At 44.1% G+C, this 21,239-nt stretch overlaps 1 protein-coding gene across 1 annotated transcript; it reads right to left on the bottom strand.

Annotated features, from left to right (window-relative positions):
• Positions 1-392: 392 nt before the first annotated feature.
• RASL11B (RAS like family 11 member B) lies at positions 393-5,063 on the bottom strand. The gene is made up of 4 exons (XM_068268475.1): positions 4,738-5,063; positions 3,417-3,473; positions 2,540-2,616; positions 393-1,777 (listed from the first exon to the last, which is right to left on the bottom strand). Exons 1-4 carry the CDS (start codon positions 4,871-4,873, stop codon positions 1,310-1,312), a joined length of 738 nt encoding a protein of 245 aa, XP_068124576.1. The 5' UTR covers positions 4,874-5,063; the 3' UTR covers positions 393-1,309.
• Positions 5,064-21,239: the final 16,176 nt, after the last annotated feature.

The following is a 21,239-nucleotide window of genomic DNA, read 5'->3' as shown; positions in this document are numbered from 1 at the left end:
TTCACATACACATCAATTTAGCACCACACTCTCATTTTTACCCAGGATTTTGTGAATTGTATCCAGGAGGTTGTCCTCCAGTTGTCTTGTGGTACCTTAGCTCAGGGCTTTTCAACCCTGTCCTCAAGTACCACCAACAGTGCATGTTGTGCAGAAAACCACAAACATGCACAGGTGAGGTAATTAGTGTCTCAGCAGAGCTGATTAACTGCCTCTGTGGATTTCTACAAAACATGCACGGTTGGTAGTACTTGAGGACAGGGTTGAACAGCCCTGCCTTAGCTTACTTTGTACTTATAGAAGTATAGCCACCTAATTTACCATATCTTGTACATTGTTCATTAGGTAATGTGGTCAGCAAGAAGTTGGTATCAAATATGACAAAAAAAGAATTTCAGTTTTAAATTCATCACTTTTAATTAAAAAGTCATAAGTATTTACAATACAAAATACGGGAAACTTTATTTAAAAGTTATCCCCATAGAAATTTATTGTACACAAAAATAAATAAGTTACAATTTACAAAGCAAAAAGCTCAACTGGCTTTTAAAGTGCAATTCGTACGTTTGTCAGCCTCAGTTTACACCTTCATTGGCTTCATTGATATAAGGAGACACTGACAGTTCATTAGTCTCCTGTAAGGACATCAGAGTGGTACATAGCGCCCCCTAATGACTGCATATCCAGGAACATGACTCTGGATTACCACAGAGAAGAAAAGTGCAGATACAAAGCACACTTACACAATGCCACACAGACTTTGCTGAAGACCATGTATGGGATGCCACATGATGGAATATTAGAGGCACATTATCAGTCAACACAGCATTTGTCCACTGTCCTGTAACAACAGACCAAATATCTCCTTACAGAAGCAGACATTGTGACATCCATTTACTGAAAATACAGCACTTTGTCATGTATAAGAATACAGTTACATTTATACTGTGGTAAAAAGAAAAGCAAACACAGGGATGTTTTCTACTCCAACTTCCCACTACCATAGCGTAAGTGTGAATCCCATTTCTGAGTCCACAAATTGTCCATTGCATTTTGTCCCATATTTCAGGTGACCACGCCTTAGCACCTGGTCTACTTCCTGAAAGTTTGTCTCTTTGACGTCCATATGACACTTAATCCTCCACTCAGCTTGGCTCCTCTGTGCCACACAACACTGTCTCCTCCCCACCTCTTGCCTCAAGGCTCTGCTGCCTTGGAGCCAGCAATGTCAAAGTTAATCCATGTTAACCACCTCACAAGCTCGCTTAATTTCTGGAAGAACAAACACAACAGCTGCCACAGACACCCTTCAGACAGATGTAGCAGTCCTGACTTTAGCGGAAAGGACCTGTTTAAAACGCCTTTTTAAGTCCTGCATGTTTGGAGATTTTGGCCTCGGGATAAGAGAATTCTTCCTTTTTTCCGGTGTGCTCGCCACCTGGTGCTTGCTGATTTCTTTACAAAGTACCTGAAATGCGTTATATACGTCAATATAGTTCTCGCTGACACTGACTTCATAGAATGTGCAGCCCAGCATATTGGCCAGCTGTAGTCCATGTTGTGGTTCCACCTGCTTAAGATGCAACAGGTCTGCTTTGTTGGCAACGATGACAATAGGGACCCTGTTGTCCGGGTGAAGCTTGCTCACGTGCTGGTGGAGGTGGTTAATCAGTTCGTAGCTCTTACAGTCTGTTATGGAAAAGACAATGACAACAGCATCTGCCCATCTGATGGATCTGTTAAGCTGCTCGTTGCACTCCAGGCTCTGGTCTTGGAGCTGAGAAGAAAGGAAACAAAAAAATCGTAAGATGACATGTTAAACCAATTTACAAGAAACACAACCTGATTCTGAGACACTAGTTCTAAAAGTACTTAACGTAAGTGGTCTAAAAGATGTATGTTATATCAATCTGTCTGCTCCTTAACTTTCCTAACCCAATGGATGTTGATGCAGCTGCAGAACCTGGAATCAGATACAGCGGAGCAGTCTATCCTCCAGAGGAATGTACAGCTCAGTGCAGAGAAAAGACTTTGTAGTGGGGCAGGAAGGGAAATGAGCTGGCTAGACAGTGAGTCTGGAAAGTAAGGAGATATAAGCTGGAAGCAGTTCCATCTGGACAGCTGCCCAATCCCAACTGCCGAAACCAGACAAGTTTGTGTGACTGGCTGCTTTCAGCCATGCTGGGTTTACCAGACAGAATGGCAGGCAAGTCAGCCTATACGTGTCCCCAGACCTATTACAGCATTTGGATGTAGTTCAAGAGTTCAAAGATTCACCTAAGCTTTCTCTTGCTCCAGACTTCCATCTGCACAAGGGGATGGCTAGGAAGGATGTGGCTCAACCACACTCCGTCTCAGGGAAATTCAAATAAAGCTGTTACATTTGAGCTGTCAAGCTAAAGCAATAGCTATCTTGCAGCAAACTCTATCCTGACCTAGAGAGGTGACACAGGGAGGCCTGAGGGAACTAATGTCAACGTTCTGCCCCATAAACTGCTGAGAGATTAGCAGAGACGATGTAGATGAGAAGGTGCCTTACCTGTACACCTGGAGTGTCCTGCACCTGGATGGCGAGATTCATTCCATCAATCTGAACTTGTCGGCTGTACAGGTTTCCTGAGAATACAAGGATGGGATTCATTAGGCAAGCCTCACAAAGAGTAATATGGTAACAGAAAAAATTTGAGCTGTCCTATCTCTGTCTGACGCTAGCTTCTCAAGGTCCGTACCCACGTCAACGATTTTTTTTAAACCATTTTGCCCGACGAATGATCATTTCATGCAACATCATGTAACATCGTGTAGTGAAATAGTTAGACGGTCGACGTCAGGAACCGCAGACGGTTGTTCAAATTTTCGCTTAAGTCGATGGACCTTAGCAGAAATTTTAATAATCATTTTAACGATCGTTCGCGTCCAGTCATCTGCGATTGTGAAAGATGGATCGGGGAACAACACTGGAGTTCCCCAATCATCGTGGGTACTCAGGTTTAGGCTTGGTCATACACGTCAAATCTGGCTTGAGGACTCAAACGCTTGGCCAGGAGTCTACTACTCCCAAGATGCTTGATTGATCAATTTTCAGTTGATTTTGGGCAGCTTATAGATCAAGAGGGTGATTTGTTGGAAAAACTCCATGATGGGAGTGGGGGAGGGGCAGCAGAGAAATGGTAGTCACATAGCATTATTCTGCAGCAAGCTGTATAATGCTAGCAGTATGGTCACATCTCTGCTTAAATCAAGTGGATAAGACACAAGTATTGATCACCACTACAGATTTTTTTATTTTTTTTTGTATTAGGGATTGATCGATAGCTTTTTATCACGCCATGTATGGCAAGCATAAGTATCGCTTATCTCAAACTGCAATCTAACACCATTTGTATAATAACATCCAGTACACAAAGAGTCCTTACCTGCATTCCTCTCATAGTCTCCAATGAACCGTTTGGTAAGGAATCTGACCACCAGAGCTGTAGGAAATAAAAGGAAAGAATGGTGAGCTGATTAGAACACTGATTGGAAAATGTCATTTTTTTTCACCTCCTCAAAAACAACTCAAGATTCCTTTTCTGCCAAGATTCTAGAAGCAGGGTCCCTGCAGGTGGCGCCAGCCCAAACAGAGAATGCTTTACATTACAATACACTCACACAGAGGCTGCTACAATTATCAGGGCAATCACACAGAAGCAACCAGGAAACTGACAATTAGCAGAAAATAATCATTCTGAGATGAATATTGCCCAATTCTCTGCACAATTACAGTACAAATAACCATTGCCTTCCTGCTGAGCTGAGTATAGCTGGTGCATGTTAACAATGGCAATCTTGTACATTAATATGATATTTTTAATCATTCTAAGAATAATGGATTTTCTGTAGTAAGTTGTGGGCACATTTCAATGACAGATATGACATAAATCTAAATACAGAGCTATAGCACAGCTGCTGAGGAAATGTCAGAGCTCAGCATGGCGTTGGTTGGTTACTACAGAATAAATTCATCAATGGACTCTGATGATGCAGAGCCATATAGCAGACTGAAACCATGGAGATCTAATGCAAGAAAACAGATCTGAGCACAGTGTCGTTGCCATTCCCCTTCCTCTATATAATAACTGAAAAGCATCCATACACCCCTCTAAGTGGCCGTACATGGTTTGATAAAATGATGATTATTATTATTATTGTCAAATTCTGATGGATTGCCTAAAATCGGCTGCTTCACTGAGGATCAACCAATGAGTTACAACTGATTTCCAGGGTCTAAATGAATTAGCACAGATAGTAGCAGTAGACTTAAAATCATTGCTACACTACAAAGGTCTATCATATATGGCTGTTCTGAAATTGACCTGTGTATGGCCACCTAAATGCAGATACATCCAGATACACAATACTGCAGAGGCAAAGTAAAGGCGCCCTTAAAAAGGTAAAATTTTTTCATCAGATGAGATTTTTTGACACAATCTTTTAGATTGAATGGTACAGAAAACCGAGTATTAAAACTATGCCGTTTGGATGGCCGATTGGAATAGAAAATTCAATAGATCCAATTTGAACGTAAAATTCAACATTCGGAAGAGAGAAAATACCCCAATTGGTCCATGATCGATAATCACAATCCGATTACTTTTTATCTTAAAAATTGCATTGAAAGATCGCGTCTGATGGAAAAAATTGTACCGTTAATGGGCACCTAAAGACAGATAAGACACATTAGCTCCAATAACTCACCTGTTTTGCCAACTCCACTGCCTCCGACCACAGCAATCTTGATGACTCTGCTGCCAGCCATGCTGGTGCCCGCAAACTCAGTGCTGGAGGCTGGTGGGCACTCATTTATAGTGCACATGTTCTGGATGAGACGCATTTTCCCAGTGGATGGAAGGGGAACAAGATAGGAAGGTGTGTAGATGAGACAGCAGCTGTATAGGCTTCTGCTGACTTCAGATAGGATGAGTATAGGTGCTGATCTCCTCCTGTGTGTATGTTTCCCAGCAGTGAAGAGCTCTGTGCATTGGTAATGGCTGTATGAGCTGCCCTCCTGATCTCACTGCTCTGCTGTATGAGCTTGTGTTTGCAGCACCAGCTGTTTTGTTCCAGAGCAGCCAGCAGGAGGAGCCGCCCCTTCCATCCACGCAGCCAATCACAAGCTGCAGCCCTGCACATGCCGATGCCCGCCTGCTGCTCCATTCGGTGTGCTGTGTTGTGTAATACTGCATGTTCTGTCTGTGGGGGACAGAGGGTTTTATTTAATTATTATTATTGTATTGTTTGCCTGCCTGTAGCATGACTTGCAGTGAAAACATGCATGCGGCTGTTACTGTTAACTTCTTTTTGTGACGAGTTTGGAACTTTAGTGGCATTTGCCGAAGTGTGCAGCATGTCAACGTGAGCTTCTCTGCTCTGTTTGTTTTTTGACGGAGAAGCGCGCTGGTAAAGGGCAGTGAGCAAATGAGGGACAGAAGACAGGCAGATGTGCTGAGATAAGGAACAGAGGGCAGAGATACTGAGATAAGGGACATAGGAAGGATGAGATAAGGGACAGAAGACAGGTAGAGCTGCTGAGATAAGGGACTGAGACGCTAAAGATAAGTGATCGAGATACTGAGATAAGGGACTGAAGCAGAGTAGCTGAGAAAAGGGATAGAGGGCAGAGATACTGGGACAAGAGAGAGAGATACTGAGATAAGGGACAGGGGGCAGGGATGCTGAGATAAGGGACAGTCACAGGGGGCAGGTATGCTGAGATAAGGGACAGAGGGCAGGGATGCTGAGATAAGGGACAGGGGGCAGAGGTGCTGAGATAAGGGACAGAGGGCAGAGGTGCTGAGATAAGGGGCAGAGGTGCTGAGATTAGGGACAGAGGTGCTAAGATAAGGGACAGAGGGCAGAGATGCTGAGATATGGGGCACAGGGCAGAATTGATAACTGCAGATAAGGGACATAGATTAAATATTGAGATAAGGGGCTGAGGCAGAGATGCTGAGATAAGGGACAGAGGGCAGAGGTGCTAAGATAAGGGACAGAGGGCAGAGATACTGAGATAAGGGACAGAGGTGCTAAGATAAGGGACAGAGGGCAGAGATGCTGAGATATGGGGCACAGGGCAGAATTGATAACTGCAGATAAGGGACATAGATTAAATATTGAGATAAGGGGCTGAGGCAGAGATGCTGAGATAAGGGACAGAGGGCAGAGGTGCTAAGATAAGGGACAGAGGGCAGAGATGCTGAGATATGGGGCACAGGGCAGAAGTGATAACTGCCGATAAGGGACATAGATTAAATATTGAGATAAGGGGCTGAGGCAGAGATGCTTAGATAAGGGACAGAGGCAGAGGTGCTAAGATAAGGTACAAAAGGCAGTCATACAGAGATAAGTGTCACACTGGTTGAAAGACAAACTGCTCTTGTTTCCAGTAGGGACACAGCCCATCTTTCCATGAGCCAGTTTGGTAGAAATCATTGAATACAGAGCAGTTGCTTGCTTCAGACGCCTTCCTCAGCATGTCTGCAGACTCCTGGAACGTGAGAGTTGGATACAAAGTAGATTATCATGATCCCAGATTATCTATTACAAGCTTTTTCTAGTTTAAAGCTGTTACAAATGTTTGTATTTAGTTCTGGTCTAATTATGCAGACTTCAGTTCATCCTTGAACTTTCTCACGTACAGTACATCAATTTGTGCAATAAAACATGTGAGTACATACATCAAAAATATAATGGCTATATGATTGTTTCATTGTTGGTTTTAATGCTAGGTACACACGATACAATTTTCTGGCAGATTTACCTTCCAGATCGATTTTTTCCAAGATGTTCGATCGATTTTGATCGATTTTCCAATCGATTTCCATAAAAGTGAACGGAAATCTGCCAGAAAATTGTATCGTGTGTACCTAGCACTAATGACACAATCTTGATTGTTCAATCTTACCAAATCTATGTAGTAGAAGGGTAAACTGAATGAATGTACTTTCAATGGATGCATTGGGTAGTTCCTCCTATTGCATATAAGTGGTAATATTGTACAATAAAGATTGTATCATTAGTGGGCACCTTAATTGTCATCTTCAGCAAGTGACAAGCACAACGGGGGCTCAAATGGGAAGTCGAGCGATCTTAAAGCCACGATCCGCTGTGACGGTTGTTACCGTCCTGCATTGGCAAATGTTGTTCGCGTAATTGCTCGCCTATACCCATATCGTGAGATTGTGAAAACGATTGCTGATCGCTCAAAATAATCACCAGTCGGCAGAAAAATCGTCGTAGAAATCGCTTAGTGGTTTACTGGCTGTAACAGATATTTTCAGACAATTGTTTTGTTCCTGGGCACTACCGGGATCTGCTTTCCTCATGTAGCTCAACAATTATGTATTATTATTATTAGAATAGTTTATATTAGCACAGTGTTTTTGTGCGAAAAGTGCTGCCAATCTATGCTGAAAATGCTTGTTTCCCAAATCTCAGCTCACTCATTCATATGTGTGAAATTGAAAGGGTCACTTTAGCATGAATATTTAAATATATGCATTGTATGTGTATTTATAGTAACTTACAACATACTGTATTTCAGACCAGCAGGCTATATGTGCAGACTACTGTATGTGCAGACTAGTAAGAGAGGTGTCATGGCGCGGTGCTGCCGCTAGAGGGACAATAGGCACACTTTTCCCTTCTACCTCTCAATGGCGTGCTGCCGGCCTGAGGATTGCTGGCAATGCTCCATCTGCTTGCATGAAATTCGCTTGGCAGCTGGCTCAGGCTCACTATGTATTTATCCGTCTGAAATTCCTTTTTCGGATTCCAGGTTAGGCAGACTTTCAGGCGGGACTTGTTACTAGTGGATGGAATGTGCTATGTCAGAGACACTGGCTGCATTATGTCTTATCTGATCTTCCCTGCTCTGCCATGTCACTAATCACAGGAAATGTTACATCTTGTATCTAAATGAGCCAGTGAAATAAACAGGGGGGGCTTATGTCTGATTCATCTACTCCTCATTCATATACAGCGCAGAAATGGACCCTAATGCTGGGAATACACAATTGGATTTTTAATCGATTTACCATCCGATCTTATTTTCGAGCGATCTTTCCAATCTTATCTTTTCTTATCAATTTCCATTCACTTCTATGAGGAATCGATCAGAAAAACAATCGAAAATAAGATTGGACATGTTGGAAATTATCTATCGAACCATCTGCTGAAAAAACTTATGGTGTATTGGGGATATCTGCCGATGAACGATTGTGTAAACAATTGTTTACATGATCGCAGCATATTACTGCGAAAATCAATGGGGATCGGAACCATCCTCTGTAATATTATTATTATTGATTTATAAATCAGCAAAATAGTCTGTGGCAATGTACAAAGTAAGAAACAAACATGAGGTACATAATGATAATACAGACAATGGTATACACCAATATACAAAATACATAATTGGTGACAAAATGCAGAATGGATACAAAATACAGAATTGGTAATGACAGTGATAAAAGAAACCTGATGAATAAAATGTTTAATGAATTCCAAGACACAAAAGGGGGAGAGAGCCCTGCTCTTGTGAGCTTACAATCTAAATGACGGTCATTTAAAAATGAACGATTGCCACAGGTGGCCAGGAATCGTAAAATGTTGTTTAATGTATTTTCGTTAAACAATGTTACGTGATATTGGGAAAAAGATCGTTTGCCATGAAAAGATTGTCTAAAAATGTGTGCCATTGATACACCCCCCTAAAGACCAGGCCATTTTTCACAAAAAAGGGCCACTGCAGCTTTAAGGGTTTGCTGCAGGGCCGTACAACTCAGCACACAAGTGATTCTCCCGCCCCACTTTTCTCCCCCACCAACAGAACTCTCTGTTGGTGTGGTCTGATCGCTCTGCAGATGTTTTTTTTTTTTTATATAAATATGTATCTGATTTATTTCATAATTTTTTCCCAATTTTTTTTTTATTGATTTTGTAATCCACCCTCCCGCCCTCCAATCAGCGTGATCGACTGTCATAGGCTTCAGCCTATGACAGCTGATCACTTTTGTGCCACCCAGGGGGACAGCTGTGTCACACGGCTGTCCCCTGTACAGCGCTGCCAAAGATCGCAGCACTGTATCCTGTTAAAAGACGGCGTTGCCGTCTAACAGTCTCCTAGCAGCAATCTCCGCGGGGAGACCATGCGAAGATGCGCGCACATCGGCGTGCTCGATCTCCTGCAAATCCCCGCCCCAGGACATGACGCCAATTGGCGTTAGGCGGTCCTGGGGCTGCCGCCTTGGTCACGCCCATTGCCGTTAGGCGGTCCCCAAACTTCTAAGACCACAAAGTAAATGTAGTTTGACTTTTGCTAATTTTTTCTTACATGAATGCAAATCTCAATAGCGTTTTTCGCAAATCGTCATACGATTTTTGCTAATGCCTCGTTCACATCTGCTGCGCTGAGAGGCATGTGAAAGCACGTGGTAAAAAACAGATGCGCTTGTGCGGGCTTTAGTGCCCGTTTCTATGCATTGCGCTGCGCTTCTTTAACCATTTCTGCCGCCCGGACGTGAAGCTCATGTCCGGTCCGCTGCTCTGCTGTGGTGCCGCGCTTCGGAGCGCTCCCACGCGTGCCCCCGTGCCCTTGTGGTGTCCCCTGGTAGCCCTGGGATCAGTGAACCGGAACATGGTTCCCGATCACCGATCCGTGTCCCCAGCAGAAAAACCGAAGCGCTCTTACAAGAGGCTTCAGTCTTTCTGCACGTAAACATTTCCGCATCCCCCTTGTGCTTCCGCTTAGCGAGAAGAGCAAGGACGAAAAAAAAAACTGAAGGTCTTGTGGCCAAATAGTAAAACTACATCTACATATTTTTTACATTACAATTTATACATATAATAACATTAAAAATCAACTGTTTATTTCCCACACCAAAATATTACCCAAATAAAATTTTTATTGGAAAAAAAATTACAATAAAAAAAAAAAGACATAAATAGTTACCTAAGGGTCTGAACTTTTAAAATATGCATTTGAAGGCGGTATACTACGAACATTTTTTAAATTATAAGCTTGTAAATAGTGATGGACGCAAAACGGAAAAAATGCACCTTTATTTCCAAATAAAATATTGGCGCCATACATTGTGATAGGGACAAAATTTAAATGGTGTCATAACAGAGACAAACGGGCAAATAAAATACATAGGTTTTAATTATGGTAGTGTGGATTATTTTAAAGCTCTAATGGCCGAAAACTGAGAAATAATGATTTTTTCCATTTTTTCTTATTAATCCTGTTAACATGCATTTATAAAAAAATAATTCTTAGCAAAATGTACCACCCAAAGAAAGCCTAATTAGTGGCGGAAAAACAAGATATAGATTATTAGCGAATGAATGGGAGGTAAAAATTGCTCTGATGCAAAATGTGAAAAATCTCCCCCGGGCTGAAATGGTTAAGGCACGTTTTGCTTAATGTAGCAGTAGCAGTTGTCAATAAAGCTTTGTTTTTCTATGTAAATGTATTTATTTTTCCAAATAGGGGTAAAAAACGCATGCGCTTCTATGCACTTAAAAAGCGCACCTATTCACTTGCCAATGCGCTTTATAGCTCAACGCACAGAAATGCATGCAACCCTACGTTTTTGTAACGCTGCTCAGCGCAGCACATAGATGAGAACCAGCAACATTTAATTACATTGGAAAATCAATATCTTGCTGAACGCACAGGGCAGTGTGCGCTGTGAAAAGCGCACAGAAACGGCCCTGATGTGAACGAGACCTAGGTGTGAACGCTGCTTAATAGATGGATACATCTGAGACAGATGAAGGACTTTATAGGGATATACACTATTCAAGAATCACAGAAACTCAAAAGACCAGAATATGATTGATCCTGTATATGTATTTTTTTACAAAAGGTAAATACTTCCTCCTCCAGTAGAAGTTCTCATGAGATGCAAATAATTCGGAGTTTCTGCTGGAGTATGAAAATTAGAGGTGGGGATAAGAGGGTAATACGGTGGGTAGGAACACCTCAGCAAGCCTTCTTATTCCTGTCTGAAATTTTGACTTTAGCCAACAATTTTCAAATTTTTCCATGCCCGGGAGTGTTCTGCTAGTTTGTAAAGACTTGCAACTGTGCATGCGCATATCCCTCCCATCCACATGAGTGCGATCGAGGAGGCACATGGCCAGAACATCGCAAGTGCTGTAGTCCACAACTCAGCCAGTCGTGAACTTTAGTTGGGGTGACAGCACCACACGGAGGGGATCGAGAGGACACAGAGGGACCTCAGTTACTACTGGAGGCTGGAAGAAGCCCAGGTAAGTAACTCAACATTTTTTCCCGCTTAAAGAGGAACTTCAGCCTAAACAAACATACTGTCATTAAGTTACAACAGTTATGTTAATTAAAATAGATAGGTAATATAATCTCTTGCCCACCCTGTTTTAAATGAACAGGCAAATGTTTGTGATTTCATGGGGGCAGCCATCTTTTTGGTTGAAAGGAGGTGACAGGGAGCATGAGACACAGTTCCAACTGTCCTGTGTCCTGATCAACCCTCCCAGTTGCTAGGCAACGTGAATAACAACATAGGAAATCCCATCATGCTTTGAACAGCATCAGAGAAAAAAAGCCCGGGCAGTTTTCTTTGATGGGTGGAGCTTAGCTAAAAATGCAGCTAAAAATGATGCTTTGGTAAGAAAAACAAAGTTCTGATGCTGTGAAACTGTTAAAGAAACTCCAAGCCTTTTCAGTTCTGCTGAGTAGATTTTTAGTCTGGAGGTTCACTTTAAGGTTTCCTTTTAATGCTCAATGCAGAAACCCGTGACCATGCATTCTGCTCAGGGATGGTTTTAGGCCTGAGCAAAAATGAGTGTGGTGCCCCCTACTTTCTCATACTGTACTGAGCAGTATGGTGGCATAGTGGATAGCACTCTTGCCTAGCAGCGATGGATCCATGGTTTGCAGCCCAGCCAGGGCACTTTCTACAAGGAGTTTGTATGTTCTCCCGATATCTGCATGGATTTTCTCTGGGCACTCTGGATAAGTTAATTGGCTTCCCACTAAATTGGCCTTAGGCTACGATGAACATATAAAAATGGTAGGAATTAGGTTGTGAGTGCCTCTGAGGGACAGTTAGTGACTTTATATGGCACTGCAAAATATGTCAGCACTATATAAATACTAAATAATAATACTGACAGTAAACCTCTACAGTCCCTGACTTGTGGAACCTCTAAGGAGCTTAGAGCCCTGAGCAACTGCCCAGTTTGACCCTATGAAATCACCGGCCCTGCTACTGCTATTTAAAGAGTAACTGTTAGCATTAAAATACACAATTAGTTCTACATTGCAGGGTGATATATTAGTAAAAAAGGATGTTAATCAGGCAATTGAAAAGTTTAAAATCAGTCTTACTTTTTTATGTGCAGTTTCTCTCTCTATGCCCCCAGGCTCTAAGAACGTATGCACGGCCGCAGGAGAGAAGTGACAGGCATGCTGAATCAGCCTGATTGGTTGATGCCTCTGCCACTCACTTCTCTGCTCTTTGATTGGCTGCCTTGGTCTCCTCTTCTCTTCGTGGTCCAGCTGCTGTAAGAGCGCAGGGAGGGGGGCCAGAGGCTATTTACTGTCACTGTCCTCTGCCCCCCTACTCCAGTAGCATGTCCGCCTCCCCGCCCTCAGCCCTTCTGACGCCCACTGCCGCAGGATTCTCTCTCTTCCCCGCACTGAACATCGGGGAAGGATAAAGCCGCGGCGCACACATAGTCCCTGAATAATGGTTCCAGGCACTGCAGTATCCTGTTATACTCTCTGCACTACCGCCGGCGGTAGTGCAGAGAATACATGGGGGCGGCAGTGTTAGGATCCATTAGCAGGTGAGTCTGTGGCTGCTGCATTTATTCCTCCCCGCTGTGCACAGAAACAGTGCGGGGAGAAGAGGGATGGGGGGGAGGATCCAGCCGGAGGACACAAGATGGCCCCTGCCAGGAACAGGAGTCATCTAATTTTACAATTCAAAAAACAGGAATAAAAACGTGGACACTACAATAAATCTGTTACAGTGGCTTGCAAAAGTATTCGGCCCCCTTGAAGTTTTCCACATTTTGTCACATTACTGCCACAAACATGCAACAATTTTATTGGAATTCCACGTGAAAGACCAATACAAAGTGGTGTACATGTGAGAAGTGGATCGAAAAATCATACATCATTCCAAACATTTTTTACAAATAAATAACTGCAAAGTGGTGTGTGCGTAATTATTCGGCCCCCTGAGTCAATACTTTGTAGAACCACCTTTTGCTGCAATTACAGCTGTCAGTCTTTTAAGGTATGTCTCTACCAGCTTTGCACATCTAGAGACTGAAATCCTTGCCCATTCTTCTTTGCAAAACAGCTCCAGCTCAGTCAGATTAGATGGACAGCGTTTGTGAACAGCAGTTTTCAGATCTTGCCACAGATTCTCGATTGGATTTAGATCTGGACTTCGACTGAGCCATTCTAACACATAGATATGTTTTGTTTTAAACCATTCCATTGTTGCCCTGGCTTTATGTTTAGGGTCATTGTCCTGCTGGAAGGTGAACCTCCGCCCCAGTCTCAAGTCTTTTGCAGTCTCCAAGAGGTTTTCTTCCAAGTTTGCCCTGTATTTAGCTCCATTCATCTTCCCATCAACTCTGACCAGCTTCCCTGTCCCTGCTGAAGAGATGCACCCCCCGAGCATGATGCTGCCACCACCATATTTGACAGTGGGGATGGTGTGTTCAGAGTGATGTGCAGTGTTAGTTTTCTGCCACACATAGCGTTTTGCATTTTGGCCAAAAAGTTCCATTTTGGTCTCATCTGACCAGAGCACCTTCTTCCACATGGTTGCTGTGTCCCCCACATGGCTTGTGGCAAACTGCAAACGGGACTTCTTATGCTTTTTGTTAACAATGCCTTTCTTCTTGCCACTCTTCCATAAAGGCCAACTTTGTACAGTGCATGACTAATAGTTGTCCTATGGACAAAGTCTCCCACCTGAGCTGTAGATCTCTGCAGCTCCTCCAGAGTCACCATGGGCCTCTTGACTGCATTTCTAATCAGCGCTCTACTTGTTTGGCCTGTGAGTTTAGGTGGATGGCCTTGTCTTGGTAGGTTTACAGTTGTGCCATACTCCTTCCATTTCTGAATGATCGCTTGAACAGTGCTCCGTGGGATGTTCAAGGCTTTGGAAATCTTTTTGTAGCCTAAGCCTGCTTTAAATTTCTCAATAACTTTATCCCTGACCTGTCTGGTGTGTTGTTTGGTCTTCACGGTGTTGTTGCTCCCAATATTCTCTTAGACAACCTCTGAGGCCCTCACAGTGCAGCTGTATTTGTACTGACATTAGATTACACACAGGTGCACTCTATTTAGTCATTAGCACTCATCAGGCAATGTCTATAGGCAACTGAGTGCACTCAGATCAAAGGGGGCCGAATAATTATGCACACACCACTTTGCAGTTCATTATTTGTAAAAAATGTTTGGAATCATGTATGATTTCCGTTCTACTTCTCACGTGTACACCACTTTGTATTGGTCTTTCATGTAGAATTCCAATAAAATTGATTCATGTTTGTTGCAGTAATATGACAAAATGTGGAAAACTTCAAGGGGTCCGAATACTTTGCAACCCACTGTATGTTAGTAGAGCAAGTATTTATCTACTTACATATGTGTTTTGGGCGGAGGGCATTTTTTAGCTAATAGTTCCTCTTTAACCACTAGGGTTGCCTATGAAAAATGACTTATTAGGAATGGCTGACATGAAGAAAAATGTACAGAACCTGCATTCCTGGAGTATAGGCAAACTTTGCGTAGTTGTTACATCTTGTAGTCCAGTCCAGTAGTGCTGGTTTAAGAAGGACACCCTGTTCTAGTGGGCTCTCTACAGTGGCATAGCTAAGGAGCTATGGGCCTCCGTGCAAGTTTTACATTGGGCCCCCCAAGCACTATTTACATAACAACTGATACAGCGCACCAAAACCTGCCAAGGACAACCGCAGTGTCAGAGGGGCAAGAGGGGGATGGGGAACGGTTTGTTAATGAATCCTGCTATTTAAAGCATATATAGAAGTGATTATTACTAGTACAGGACCAATAAAGAGCTAATACTGCAGTTGAGGGAGGGCCCCTCTGGCCCAAGGGCCCCGATGCATTTGCATCCTCTGCACCCCCTTTTGCTACGCCACTGGCTCTCTATATTTAGTCAGTATAGGGAATAAATTCTATCTGGCTGAGGTCTGCCTAGGCATAGGTCAGCCTTGATACCCCAGATACAGAGGTGGTGGCTGAGGCAATCTAGCAGAGCCGGGACAAGGTCCTCCAGCACCCAAGGCTGAGACACCAAAGTGCGCCCCTCCATCCCTCCCACCTCAGCCGTCACACACCGATTGCTATTAGACTAATAGGTCCCCAGGGCACCCAGCACCTTAATCTCTAGTTATCTGGCTTGCAGTCACTGCCATGTATACCCTTTTCTTATTTCTCTCTGCTTTACAATAGGAGAATGATAGCTGAGTGAGTTGTGCGCCCCCTCCTACACTGCGCCCTGAGGCTGGAGCCTCTCTCGCCTCTGCCTCGGCCCTGCACTCTAGCTAGGATACTCGAAATGGAGCCAGATTTATGGAAAGGCAATATTGGTTACTGCCTTTTACACAAACTGGCAAGGGGGCAGCAGGACTCCTCTTGCATTATTTGGACAGAAGAGAACGTGTAATAGCAACTACTGCCAGAGAGACCCAGATTATTTAGTTGAAGAGCAGAAGTAAGCCCTGGGTGAAAGGATCTTGCTGTACACCTGGCAGGCTAACATAATCCAGGAAAGAAAAAAGTTATAGATGACCAATTTCAGGCCGAAATTGGTCGCATGTATCGATCGGACATGCTGCTAGATGTCGGGCCGTCATGGTTGATCAGGTGCACATTGGTAACGATATCTGGATGAGCAATGAATGTGACGAAACCCCTGGCGCTGCCTCCCTAGTGTATAAACGTGCCCCCATGTGTGCATGTATACCTTACCTGCCCTGTGTCACCCACTGAACTGTGCCCATCCGACCGTCTTCCTCTTCTTTCTCTTCCACTTGCGCCTCATGCCGCCGGTGTATAGCGCATAGCTTAATGCCGGCGGTGTGTGAAACATAAATGGAGGAGAGGGAAGAGGAAGACGGATCGGCAATGCGCGAGGGGTGACATAGGACAGGTAATATATAAATGCACACAAGGAGACTTATACACCAGCGGGGCAGCGGTGAGGTGGTGGACGCTGCGGACTCGGCCTATTCCCGAGAGATTTCATGCTGAAAATGATCAAGAATCGGCTTGTGGTGTATGGTCAGCCGACCAATATCTCTCTAATAATATTCCCTCAGAGAGATTTGTCTCTTGGTCATCACCGCTAGATGTATGGCTACCTTTACAGTAAGCTTGCTTCTCTGGTTAATTATGTAGACAGATGAGAGTGATTTAATTAAGCTTCTTTTCCACTTGCAAGCGCAATCACAAATGCGTTTGCGCTTCCAAAAGCTTCTTTTCCCACTCAACGTGATTGCCACATTCACCATCAGGAGAAAAACGCAATTGCGGCAATAATCGTGCAGCACTACGATTGCGCTCTGGGAAAAATCGATATGCGCTAATGGAAAAGTGCATTGCGATTTACATGTAAATCAAGGTGAACTAGCGATCGGCAAAACGCCGGCAATCCGCTTGTTCAAGCGGATCGTGGCTAGTGGAAAAGGGTCCTTACAGTGCTGCACTATAGGTGATACCGACTCACCGAGTGACATTTGCATAGCTGAAATATGCTGCCTCCAATCATCCCCAGTCCTCTGCACTTCCCGACCCGAGTTCCTGAGTTCATCAAGCTTTTCTCACAGCTGTTTTTTCTTTCTTGCAAAATGAAGCTGAGAATTTGTCTTTTTTCTCTCCCCGCCTCATCCAATCTATATTTAGATTTGGCACTTGTCAAAGAATATAATCATAACAACCTTTCAGTTACACAAAGTGCTTTTAGTTGCTGGCACATAATTTATGTATAAATTAATTCACTAGGAAAAAAAAAAAAAAGATTGACTACATTGTAGAAGCGCAGGTATCCAGCGTTGTTCAGGATTTCACTGATGGCTGGAATGACTGATGACAGCAAATCAGACTCTAGCTGACATCTTACTTTGGATGGTTAGGAAACGGAAGACAAGATCGGACACTGCCTTGAACTAAAGCCTCATACATGCACTAGATGCAATGTGACCGAGGCAACTGATAACGAATACCTCTGCCGAGAAGCTACTGTGTGTACATTGGCCTACGATACCTCGCCCATCAATCTGTCTGGCAGATTGATTTAACCAAGCACTGGCCGAGAGCATTGTTCTCCCCATTCACCCGCCTGCCCAGTGACGTTAGTCCTGTTCTGCTCCATTGACCCCCCCCCCCCCCCCCATAGCAACAGAACACATTGCTAGCCTGAAGGTTAGCAAAACGGCTGTACAGAGTTGGCCCTGCATTGTCACCCGAGGGAACAGATCCTGATCTCCGCCGCGCAACATGCCTTGTACTTGTGCACAAAGCTTAAAGCAGGGCTGTGGAGTCGGTACAAAAATCCACCGACTCCGACTCCTCAGTTTAGAATTCCACCGACTCCTCGACTCCGACTCCTCTAATTTGCATATTACTATCTTGTTGATTGAAAGTATGTAACATAAAATTCATCTCTTAACTGCCATCGCTTAGGAATTTTAAAAGACAACTGAAGTGAGAAGGATATGTAGACATGCATATGCCATATTTATTCTCTTTAGTCATAGACTGTCTAAAACTAGTCCTTGGTAAGAGTATTTGTTAAAGGTATAGACCGGAACAAAGAACATCTATCAGGCCCTAGGCAATGTGACTGTGGGTACATGTAAGAGTGATGTGCAGGTACTCTGCAGAGGAATAAGGAGATTCTTCCTCTATTACACATTCTTCATGCACAATCTGAACCAGGTTTATGGGTGATAGACAACACCTCTGTGTTCAATGTGCACAACATTCTCAGTGGATTCTCTGCAGCTCTGTGAGGAGTGCATATGCACACTATAGTACTACTGTGTAACAGAGTAAACCTGAGACAGATGAAATTAAAGTTTTATACATACATACCTGGGGCTTCCTCTAGGCCCCTTCAGGCTAATCAGTCCCTTGCTGTCCTCCTCCGCCACCTGAATCTTCTGCTATGAGTCCAGGTACTTGAGTCAGTCTTGCTTAGTGCACATGCACACACTCCGCCGCCGGGAGCGTACTAAACCTGCGCAGCACTGTTGCGCAGGTGCAGAATGCTCCTGGCTGTAGAAGCGGCACGTAGCCGGACATAGTGACTGGCTGAATTACCGTAAGTCATAGCAGAAGATCCAGGTGGCGGAGCAGGACAGTGAGGGACTGATTAGCCTGAAGGGGCTGGAGGAAGCCCCAGGTATGTATAACACTTTTCTTTTCATCTGTCTCAGGTACCCTTTAATTCATAGTCACCAAACCAAATTTCAACAACATATCAAATTATTTGATTTCATGAGCAAAGAGTACATTTGCATAAATCAGCATCAGCGCAGAATTATTTCCATCTCATTGACCATCTCTATTAGTGACACGGCTCCACATCAGGCTTTATTCTTACAGCATAGATGTTATTTAGTATATATATAAGAGATGCCTGTGTACACATCATATATACTGTACAGTCACAATCAGATGTGTATATCTGACTTTAAAAATACGGGGACTGCTTTATTGAAGCAGCACAAGTAACTCATTTTGATTGGTTTATTTCATTTTTCGGGACTAAGCACAGCTATTACTGTATATATAAATTATTTATGATGACTATTATCTGACAAATAAAGCATTTTATCATATTTTCTATTTGAATTACAGTTTAAATTCATTAGGAGTTGAAGTCGCTGCATTTTTTCCCGACTCCAGGCACCCAAAACTGCTCCTACTCCGACTCCAACTCTACAGCCCTGGCTAGAGCTTCTGATCTGATTTAAAAAACTGTGCAATAAAATGCATGGTGGGCTAGATTACCTTACTGAATGGGCTGCTGCCGCTGCTGGTTGTTGTCGGGGAAGACCTCCCCCCAGCCCCGTCCCCGGTCCTCTGCTTGGGATCTTCAATCGAAGAAACTGCAGCCCCAAGTCACTCCAGCTTCTTTCACTACGCAGGCACAGTCCCGGACTTGGTCCCGCACAGTTCATTCATTGCTCTGCACCACCAAAAAGAATATCCAGGCGGCTGTGGAAGTCAGAGGACAACAAGCAGTGACAGCACATTCAGTAACCTAGCCACCATGCTCTTTATTGCACAGTGTTTCCGTCAGCTAAGTGGTCCTCTTATTTCGACTGGTTGTACTACGTCCGTGTAGTATGAGGGCCAACAGATTAATAGTTAAGCTCTCCTCCTACATGGAAGTGGTAAATTTGCTAGTTATTGGCCAATCAAAATTAAAAGTGTGTACTCACCTTAAAGGTGGCCAAACACAATTACATTTTTGGTTTCTTTTATTGATTATATAATTAGAAAAAAAAAAAGAAACCAATATACCATACACTTATGAAGGAGCCTAACATCATGAGCTGGAGCTACTGATTACAATATATCTCAATTGTGTATGTGTCATTTTACAAATAAGTGTGTATACCACCTCTATTACGTTACGTGTGCCACGTGTGCTCTAGCCGTGCAAGTGGTGTGTGACAAGGTGTATAAGGGCACACGGATAAAGCAACTGCTACTAGCCAGGTCAATTCTATCTGCAATGGGGCCCAAGGGCAAAGTTAACCTGGGGGCTCCCCTGACAGACCCCCCCCCCCTTTCACTAAAGTGGCACTAAGGACCCCATTGTTAATGACAAATGGATGTGCCCTCCCCCCCATAGGGCCCCCGAGCTGACTGCTGTGCCCCCTTCCAGGGCCCCCAAGCTGGCTGCTCTGCCTCCCCCCCCCCCCCCCCCGACTAAACCTCTTGAGGACCCTGGGCTTAAACCCCCCTTAGCGACCAGGACATTTTTTACAAAATAGGCCTCTGCAGCTTTGAAGCCTCCCTGCAGGGCCATACAACTCAGCACACAAGTGATCCCCCCATTTCTGCCCACCAACAGAGCTTTCTGTTGGTGGGGTCTGATCCCCGCCGGCATGTTTATTTATTCTTTTACTTTTGTTTATTTTTTAAATAAATTGCTCTATTTTTTTTTCCTGCTAGGCCCAGCAGTTGATTGCTCCTGAGCCTCCCAGGGGGTCAGCCATGTCACAGTACAGTGCTGCTGTAGATCGCAGCGCTGTACAGTGTAAATAGCGGAGCTCTGTCATTCAAGCGGAGATTTTCTCTCCTGCAAAACACGCCGCCAGCACTTCACGCCAATTGGCGCTGAGCGGTCTTGGGGCTGCCGCTGCACTCACACCACTTGGCGTGAGGCGGTGGTTTACCACTTAACAGTTGCTCCCCGGGACCCTTACACAGTCTTCAGCAGAGCAGCATCCACTGGCCGCATCTTCTCTGAGACCCACAGCATGTTAAACTGTAATGACATGCACCGGGTCATGGAGCAGAGGCGCCCCCCGCAAGGATAAAGACAAGAAGCATGTAACCACGGACTGACAGAGGAGTGTGTCTGCTGGAACAGGATGACATGCTACTCTGCTGAAGACTCTGCAGGGGCCTCAGGGACCACATTTAGTTTGGGGGTAGACCTTGGGGGGCCAGCAGAGCTCGGGGGGCCTGGAGCAATTGTCCAGGTTGCCCCTATGGTAGTGCCAGCCCTGGATACCAGCAATCAAGAGAAATGTAAGCCAACATTATGGGCGACATGGTGGCATAATGGATAGCATGATTACTTTGCAGTGCTTGGTTCCTGGTTTGAATCTGGGGCAGGACACTATTTGCATGGAGTTTGTATGTTCTGCATCTGCTGGGTTTACTTTGGACACTCCAGTTTGCTCCCACACCCCAAAAACATGCAGATAAGTTAATTGGCTTCCCTCAAACAGGCCTTGTTTTACAGTAGGTGCATAAGACTGACTATGAATAAGTAAATAAAAAGGAAAGTACTTAAATACAGTTTGGCACAAAGTGACAGAACAACCACACTTGGGGAGCTTATGGTGGTCCGGGCAGACCTCTCCTTAGACAGTGGGCAACCAGGGCAGTTCTTACACTGCAGGCACAGCCCATGTCC

Source organism: Hyperolius riggenbachi, chromosome 1, assembly GCF_040937935.1.
Source record: "Hyperolius riggenbachi isolate aHypRig1 chromosome 1, aHypRig1.pri, whole genome shotgun sequence".
Lineage (NCBI taxonomy): Eukaryota > Metazoa > Chordata > Amphibia > Anura > Hyperoliidae > Hyperolius > Hyperolius riggenbachi.
The sequence above is the reverse complement of the archived record's forward strand: the minus strand, read 5'-3'. Positions and strand labels throughout refer to the sequence as shown.

Bases quoted from the DNA above. Each gene is read 5' to 3' on its own strand.
- RASL11B (XM_068268475.1), bottom strand. From the start codon at position 4,873: ATGCGTCTCATCCAGAACATGTGCACTATAAATGAGTGCCCACCAGCC. The intron at 3,474-4,737 runs GTGAGTTATTGG...TATTTCCTACAG, and splicing joins CAGTGGAGTTGGCAAAACAG to CTCTGGTGGTCAGATTCCTT. The intron at 1,778-2,539 runs GTAAGGCACCTT...CTTTCTTCTCAG, and splicing joins AGGACACTCCAGGTGTACAG to CTCCAAGACCAGAGCCTGGA.